The sequence below is a fragment of the Psittacula echo genome (assembly GCF_963264785.1).
Source record: "Psittacula echo genome assembly, chromosome: 1".
Classification (NCBI taxonomy): Eukaryota; Metazoa; Chordata; class Aves; order Psittaciformes; family Psittacidae; genus Psittacula; species Psittacula echo.
In genome coordinates this window covers 49833519-49842654 of record NC_137735.1, presented here as the reverse complement: position 1 = coordinate 49842654, position 9136 = coordinate 49833519, and the positions used below count along the sequence as shown (strand labels likewise).

Below are 9136 nucleotides of genomic sequence, written 5' to 3'. Positions count from 1 at the left end.
TGCGGGCTCGGAGGGGAGCGGTGCGGCGAGGGGGAACGGCTCCGCTCCCTGTCGGTGCTGCCGAGGGCTGGGTATTCTGTGCCTGTGTAGCCCAAGAGGATGCATGTGTGTGTGTATATATACATGTAATTAAATGTATATATAAAATATAAGTATTTCCTGTTGAACGTTCTCTTGTGGGCACGAGGGAGGGAGGGAAGGGAAGCCGGGCGCTGTGGCCACCTTGTGCCGACGGCGTGTGAGCTGGAGCCCGCGGGTGCCCAGACGGCCGCCTCACCCGCGCTACCTGGTAGGTGCCCTTCTCTATGTGTGTGCATATATGTGGTCACGCCGCCCTGCACGCTCCCTCCCTCCTTCTGCGGGTGCCTGTGTGTTAGCTGATGCACATCCACGTCGCTCGCCCGTGGTCCCCGGGTGTCCCCGCCCAGGGCTGGGGACGGGGATGAGGACCTTCTCTGTGGAGGAGCGGCAGGGTCCCGCGGGATGGAGGGCCTGCCCCCCTCTTCCCCATGTGGATGAGGTACCTCTTCAGCCGCAGGGTGACAGGTACTGTGGGCAGTTTGGCTGGAGCACAAACATTGGTTTCTTCACACGCTCGTCATGAGTTAGTAGAAAGCTGCGGCAGCCCAGATGCCTTCCTAGATACCCATTCCTCCTACTCAGCCTCCAGCAGAGAACATGAAATAACAGGCAGCGCTTCTTTCTGTGTGGGTGGAGGGAGAGAAAGGACTATCGATAACGGACTTGTTGAAGGGGCTCCGACTTCTTTGTTTTAATTACTAATTTAGTAGTTTCAGTGTAGCGCTGGGTTGCGTAGCTGTCACAGAGCTCACGTGGCAGCTTCAGTGCAGTGCTTCTAAAATCCTGCATCCTTGCTCTTGCTTTTTAGTAAAACCTCTTCTCAGACCAGATCCCATTTGGGAAAACTCGGTTTCCAGAAGAGTAGTGTTGACTGTGGACAAAATGCTGGACTACCGGAACAGCAGCATTCTCTATTTGCTCCAGTCCTTCTGCATTGTAATTGCAGTTTCTTGTAACAAGTGAACATCTGTCATTTAGGAGGGTGTGGGTGTCTTGTACTTTTGTTTATTTGGGGTTTTTTTGTGTGTGTGTTTTCTGTTTGTGGGTTGGTTGGGGTTTTTTTTTCTTAATTTAAGTTGCTAGTGTTTCTTTAAGCTGGCATTTTCTTCTGGATGAGAGGTGGAGTATCATCAAATCACAGGGCTAAATCTTGCAATCACCACATGAACAGAACTGTTCTTTGGAGGAAATGATGCCCTGGTAGGCAAGGAAGGGACTTGTTATATCAATGACTCCATTTCCCAACCAGAACTGTGCTATTGGCAACCTCTCTGTAGGATTCTGAGGAAACAGGATCCTCAGGCTTTGCTTGGATTGAAGGAACTCCTCTGGCAATGGTGTTTAGCTTGCTGTGTACAGCAGCATGTGAGAAAATGTGAAGGTGATCACATAATTGTACTCCTTTCTACTTATTTAACTGTTCTTTCTATCTGAAATAGAGTGCAGTCTTACATATGGAGAGGTGCTTGTGTATTGGTAATAGAGATGAGGATGAAAGCTACATAATATGGGGGTAGAAATAATACAGTTTTAAAGTAATTGTGATCCCATTTGTTTTGAATAGAATTTTCTTCCCTTTCAGGGATGAAAAGCTGAAAAAAATCTCACTGAAAGTGTCCTGTCTTTCTTTTTTTTTTTTTTTTCCCTAGAGCTGCGTGAAGAAATTCTTCAGCCATGGATGTGTTCATGAAAGGACTATCCAAGGCAAAGGAGGGAGTTGTAGCAGCAGCAGAAAAGACCAAGCAGGGTGTGGCAGAGGCGGCAGGGAAGACGAAAGAGGGTGTCCTCTATGTGGGTAGGTGGGCAGCAGGGATCATGCTGCTACTTGGTGTGCCTTGACATTCACAGCTGGATCCTCATCAGATCTATTCTTCTGCAACCCCCCATATGTAATAGCTCATAGGAGACCATTGTAAAACAACAAGAGGAGAGTTGTTACTTCTGAGCTCCAGTTCTTTGAAGCCAAATGTTGGTTCTTCCATCACTGCATTGTGCTGGCTGTGCATTAGTTCTCTATGGAGTGGAGCCACATCTGTAAAGCCATACAGAACAAGGTCATGTCTTAGGAGGCACCTTGCAGTACAGGTTGCTAGCTGGCACTCTTTCAAGAGGTTTGCTAGGTTAAGGCTGAAGGGGTTGATGGTGCAGTAAAAATAAATGAAAAAAAAAAACCAACCATGTAAAAGCTGAAGTGGAAGGTAGCTTCATAGCATCCCATAGAACATGTGGGGTTTAAGTCATATTTTGGGAGAAGAAACTTGAGAGGTTAGTTCAGAAACTGAGCATAAGCCATCCTGGCTGCTTGGCATGTCGGCATTTTGTGTGGCAAAGTGTCATCTCCTCATCTTTGGGAATTAAATCCACATTCTGTATTTATTGTTGCATATCCCTAGCAGATATTTTCCATGACTTCTCAAGGAAGAGCCACTACAGTTAATGAGGTAGGGCAATCAGACCCCAAGGTAGCAAAGCAGTTGTTAAGTGACTTATCTAGGGCAGACAAGAGTCTTGCACAGAAGCGGGGATAAAATTACTTTCAAATCCCAAATTGGTACTTTGATTGCACGAGTATCATCTTTGCTTGGCAAGTATTGGGCTTTAGAGGACTGTCTTGCAAATGCTGCCATGAAAAATTCACAGGAAAAATATCTGCCAAGATCATATGAATAAGTAGTCATTAAAAAAAAATGATCATGGGTCACTTTCTCCTATTAATCAAATAAAGTTTGTCTGTAAAAGAATGGAGGGGAAAAGATACTCTTTTCTGTAGGTTCTTTCTTTTTTGATGATTTTGTAGCAGGTCGATTCTGTAATGGAAGCTGTGGTGTATCTGGGGAGATGTGCGCAAATACCAAAGAGAAGTTAAACTGAGCTGAAAACCAGAGGCTTTTCTTTCAAATGGGAGTACTAAGTCTCTGCAGTTCCAGTGTCTTTTCAGGATTCCCTCTGCCCATGCAGGCTAGTGGCAGTCTGTGACAAATTATTTCTGCTCCAGATAGGCTGGACTACTCGTTTGGAATACACTTTTCTCCTGCTGAGCCATAGCAAAGCTCGGTGCTCTTGCCAACAGAGATGGCAGTCATTTTGAAAACTAATTGTAAGATGAGGCTATTTTAAAACGAGCATCTGCTCATTTTCAGTGTATCAAAATAGATGTTCTTTCACTGTACGTTGTGCTTGATGTTGGTGTTATGTTTTTCAGAGGTAGGGCTTTCTTTTTTTAAAATTTTGGTTTACTGTAGTTCCTGGCCATGCTTCTGGGGGTCATTGTTTTCTTTGTATTAGAAACTTACATTGTGTGCTGAATTAATCTTTGTGGGAGACCTGTCCTCCAGACTGTAATAATATTTGAACCTGGGTCCACTCCCAGAGGCAACAGATTTCCTTGTGGTCTTCAGAGATGATTTTGTTGAGGTTGAACTTTGGAAGGCAGGCTTGCTATTTATTTCAAGAATAAATAGGAAGGACAGCAGAATCCTGAGCCATAATAGGGAGCGCTGCAGATAACTTTAGTAATGGCAAAGGATCCTTCCCACAGCAGATGACTGCTTTTCAGGAGGAAAGAGCTGTATGCACAGTTTCAATCATGCAAGTTGGAAGCCTTTGTGTCTCCAGGAGCTCATGTGTCTGGATGTGTGCCTGCCCATGCCTGCCTGTAGGGAGCCCCGGTTTTCTCAGCTGAAGTTTCAACAGGATCAAGTAGGGTAAGGGAGAAAATGAGGAGCTGACTATATTTCTCTTTAATTCCCAAATACACAGCAGGGGTGGCTTTTCTGCTGAGCAGTGTTAGCAAAGGCTGGTGGGATGGTCTCTTGATTCTGCAGGCTGATAACTGTTGCAGTGCAAAAAGGTGGTGAAACCCTTTTATGAGCAGAGGAGAGGAGCAGCACACTGCATTAATGCTGCTGAAGGTTTCTCCCTCCCTATCTCTATAGCTGGGTTTTCAAATGCAAGTTTCACAGCCAGATCATGCTGTGAAAGCTGCCTGACATCTTGCAAAATAGAACCTAACAACACTGGGCTGAGAGCAACCTGTCCATTATTTTTGGTTTCAACAGTCAGCTCCATAACATTCAGCCTTCCACTGCTACTGGAGAATTAATAATATTCAAAGTCTTTGGTCCAGATTCCTTTTGTGATAAAGGTCTCCCACTGAAATCAGTGGAATTTAAGGAAATACATAAAACATCTGGACCTTTCTGTCCAGGCTGCTCTTACCTATTACGTGAAAGATTGTAACATAATTCTACCTGGTAAGAGTTCTATTAACAAAAGCTGCTGCTTGGGAGGGATGGAAAGTGGTTCTTCTAACTAGTCTATTCTTTCTCCCTCAGTCCACTGTCTTTGTTCTGCTTTTTAATACCCAAGATACTGTTCAATATAGTCTATAGTGTGTTTATATGCTTTCAAGTGGGTTTTTTCCCCCCTGAATTCTTCTGATGATGTATTTCAGCATCGGCCAGCTGAAATCAGTGGCTCTGTCTTGACTCATACAAAAGCAGTATCAAGTCCTTTCTTGATGTCAAGCAGTGGCCTGATCATTGATTAGAAAGGAGGACTGAGGCTCAGCACTCCTATGCTGCATCATGTAGCATTAATTTTAAAATGGTGTCTCTATGTATTCTTCAAAAGCTACGAGGAAATGCATGGTAATACTTACCCCAACCCATTTTGAAACCAGGACCTGAGAGTAAGAGTGAGAAGCTCTTGCTTGCTCTTAGTGATGTACTTCTCAAGAGCTCCTCTGAGGTCTGTGTGTACTACCAAGGAGTTGAACTTTTTGGTCACTTGACTCTTGAGTGCATGTTCAGTGCTCAGGAATGGAAGTTTCCAGTCATTTTTTATGTGTTACACCCTAGCAGAACAAAGGAATAGTTTATCAGGAGCAGGGTGACTAGCGGATGGGTTGTTTACTACTCCCTGTGCTTAGCTGGCACATGGCCTTAGAGTAGAACAGTGCAGTCATGACCTATTTGGCAGGACCATCCCGATTCCTCTGCTGCTGTCTTTTCATGAGGTTTCTTATTTTCCTTTGGTAATAGAAAAGCCAGTGAAGTAGTCAAGGGACTCAAGGTCCGTTTGGTGAAATAATGGGCTTCAGCACATGGGAAAAGTGTTTTCCTTAGACAGTGGTTTCTCCTTCCCCTAATTTATGCTTGTTGCCTTGTCTTAACCCAGCTCTGACTAAGCAAATGGAATCTCGGGGATGGCTTGATTGGAATAGTCTGTTCATCTCTCAAAAACCCCAGAAATGAGTGTATTGCCAAACTTGAGATTTTTGGCATAGTAAGAATGATGATGATGAAAAATGAAGTGAGTCTATTTTATTTTTTCTCAGAAAGGCAAAACCTCTGGTTTTGGCTTCTCCCTCCTCTCACACAAATGTGTATTATAGCTTGGAAAAGTAGCATTATCATGTACTACTGTTGCTCCTGCATCACCTAATTAGTGTATCAGTGTCAGGTTCCTTGGTCTTCATATTATCCCTGTTCTGATTCTTCTGTTCCCCTTGTTAGGTAGGGTACAAGAAGCAACATATAATCTGATGTTTTGGGAATGCCAGAATGCCAGACAGCTAGTTTCTCTCAACAACAGTGTGGATGACCAGCTTTTCTTCATTGCCAGCCAGAAGTCGTCCTACTAAATTCAACTGTTTTTATTTGTAGGCCTGTTCTGGCAGATCCTAATGTACTTACAGGTCCTGTTGTAGCTGTGATTGCAGAAACTGCTACTTCCATGCAAGTGTGCAGTAGTGGGGCAGATAGTATTGAGCTCTAACATATGCTGTAAGGTCTGGACCATTGCTTTGCTGATTGTTTGCCAACTAATGGATTTAGCTATACATATCTCTGTTCTGTATGGGTCTGCAAGCCAAGCTTTCATTGAAGAAGAACCTATCTTCCATTAATGAAAAGAGATGAGCATTTCTGTATTAGTTGTGGTTATAGCATAGAACCAAAGTCCTAAACCAAGTTATTTGACAGTAACACATTGGATTTAATAAAATTGATTATTCTTTCAATGGTTAAGTATTTTCAGTGAGAGAAAACAAGAATTTTTAAAAGTGAGAATCAGGATAAAGGGAGGAGAAGACTTCTCAGGTATTTTATCTCTTCACTAAAAGGTTAGTTAAAGTTAAAATCTCATTTTACTTGATGCAGCATTTTTTCCCATCTTATTTATCATGGATTGGTATTCTGCTCTTGTTCATGGATAACAGAGACTTTTCAGTGCTGTAATCAATCAGATGGTGCCATAAATACTTGGCTTAAGTTCCATAAATTGTCACACGTAGCAAGTAGGACATATTGATGAATGAATTTACATTCTATTTCAGAGCTTAATTGTATTATTGTAAAGAATTGTGAGCAGGGTTGCTTTCTTCTGATACATTTCTGCTCATATATTTTTTTCTAATATATTTCTGCCTCTATGCATATGAATTTACATGTAATGTTACTCTAAAATTATATAGATGTTTGAAGTGTAATGTCAGAAGTATATATTACAATGTCTGAAATACTGAATAGCATTCAGACAAAAAATTGAATTAGAAATAAGGTGATCTCTGTGTTGGCAATAAAAAAAAGGAGTCATCCTATCTCTGGCATACTAGGGCATAAACTCTGTCTCTGCAATGCTTAATTGCACATTGTTAGGCATCATAGTCCACAGATGGTTACTAATCCCTGAAATGTAGCCAAATTATAAAACTGGATGAGGACAAGTAGAACTCTGTTAAGGAAAAAGACATGGAGTTGTGTTTTCATCAGCAGTATGTGCTAATTTGTTTCTCCTCCCATTGAAGACATGAGAGATTGTTCCCTTTCATGCAGTGTGGTAAAAAGTCATAGTATTTTTACAGAGGTGTTCCAGAAATCAGTTTGGGCTTCATGGTGTCAGGGTTACATTGCTTACACAGGTCTCAGTCTGGTACCAGCTCTAGGTTGCTGTGTGCAGTATCTTTACATAGGTTGTCACACATGCCTCTAACAAGAAGGATGCAGGATGCAGCAGATCTTGGGTTTGACCCTGGTAGCATTTTCATGTTTGAATCCTTACCTACTGTTGAATGTTTCTGTTTCAGATTAAATTTGGTCTGAATCTAGCTAGCACTGCCAGCTCCCCATGATTTTAACCTCTAGGCTTTTCTGTAGTTCAGTAACAGTTGTTAACCCTTACAAACGGAGATCTGGGGAAGAGTTGTAAGATGAAATTGAAAGGATCTTCTGGAAGGTTGGCTCTGATCTTATGCAAAGGCATGTGTGAGCCTCCTTAGGACATTAACTTTAACATGGTTTCTGTCCAGAATCGTCCATGTGAGTTTGCAAAGTGGGAGGTTTAATTAACACAGCTATCAAGAAAACATGAAGGAAGTCAGTACATATAGGAAATAAACTGCAGAAGTATTTCCAGTATTATTTACCTTTCTACAGTCAATAAACATTCATACAGTTGCTCTTTATTGATGGTTTTGCCCTTTCCCTTAAATTGAATTTCTCTATCATTTTTAACAGTCTTAGAAAATACTGTATGTAATCTATATATTCATCCCTCTTCATCATCCATCTAGTCTGTACCTTAATGGCATGTCTTTTCAACCTAATATCGTTCTTTGTTTAGGTTCCAGGACCAAGGAAGGAGTTGTTCATGGTGTCACAACAGGTAAGACAATTACCTCTTGATTTCAACTGCTTCACTATGTTTGATTAACCAACCATTAGCTATTAAAAAGTCTTCTTATTTTTAAGAGCACTCCAATTTATGAAAGATAGAAAAACACAGGAAATGGAGTGGCAGAAAGCAACATTCATTTTGTCAAAATGCATAAACTGTTCTGTAGTCAATTATGTTAATTTAATATACTTGTTTCTGTGTGAGAAGGTTTTTTTGAGGGATAGTCTGAATCAGTCAAGTTGTACCGGTATGAGCCAGGAGATTGATGAAACCAGATGCCTCAACAGAAGGAAATAACTTGGGGTCTTTCTGTTGTTTGTTTATTGCCAAAGGTGAAATATTCTGTGCTGGAAAGTTATAAATTAGTTGGCATTAAAAAAGTGAAGTCTTCCTTAATTATTTTTTTTCCTATATGGAACTTTGACCTATAGACACTGAAAGGCTGGCTTGAGTGCCTGTGTTTGTCTCCTTATGATCTGAGGCAGAAAAGTGGGATCTGGAACAGAGGAATGCCACTAGAGGACGACTGTGGAAGGCAAAGTGGGGAGGGACTTGAGCATATGAGGAGGACTTTAACCTCCTGATTTAGGAGCTCATAGGTGGACAGGACCAGTGCTGGTGGAAGAGGCCGCAGGAAATCACTGCAGCCAGCTGAAAGCGAACAACTCAAAGAGGGGGAAATAATGGAGAAGGAGACTCCTTCTTACAGTAGGGACCATTCTTGAGTCGTCTAGACTGTCGCCGGTGGAGTTAGGATGCGAGATGGGAGTCTGACCTCCACAGCCGTTAATGCACAACTGCACAATCAATGCTGAGAGCTGCATCCCCTATGGTAACACCCAAGCTACTGCTACGCTGGCTGCTGAGTAGCTATGGTATTAGAGTAGCTGTCTTAGGGGATCGAGGGGATCGCACACGGGCAGGGAGGGAATGCGCGCCGGCAGGGTACATTCCCCGCGCGGCTGAGCCCGGGCCCGCTGATTGGACGAGCCAGCGAGGGGCGGAGCCTGCACTCGGCTGCGCGGGTTATTTACCCCGGCTGACGCTATCACGCCGCCTGGCGGCCGCAGCCGCTGCTCTGTCCCTGCCCTCGGTGGGTGTACACAGGCCAGCTCAGCAGGACTGCAACAGAGAGGCGTCCAGGATCTGTTTTGTGCCGGGAGGAAGGCAGTGTTCTGGGGACAGGGAGGGGTGGAAGGAGGTTATTGCACTGAACTGTATGAGGGGCCCTCTCAGCTATCATTGCAGAGTAGGTAGGAGGCTCTGGGTAGGTGGACAAAACACATGGGAAGATAGAAGCCTGTGTAACCACCTTCACCAAGGGCACATCAGCCAAATCCTTGTGCAAGACCAGCACCAAGATGAAACAGCAGTGAGT

General features: G+C 43.2%; 1 protein-coding gene across 2 annotated transcripts in view; it reads left to right on the top strand.

Annotated features, from left to right (window-relative positions):
- Positions 1–722: 722 nt before the first annotated feature.
- SNCA (synuclein alpha) overlaps positions 723–9136 on the top strand; it is a gene marked incomplete at its 3' end in the record, with an annotated part of 68969 nt that continues 60555 nt past the window's right edge. For both annotated transcript variants that reach the window (XM_080628166.1, XM_080628165.1), the window contains exons 1-2: positions 723–1876; positions 7705–7746. In XM_080628166.1, coding sequence (XP_080484292.1) covers positions 1756–1876; positions 7705–7746 — 163 coding nt within the window. In that variant the 5' untranslated portion in view covers positions 723–1755. The remainder of the gene's footprint in view (positions 1877–7704; positions 7747–9136) is intronic.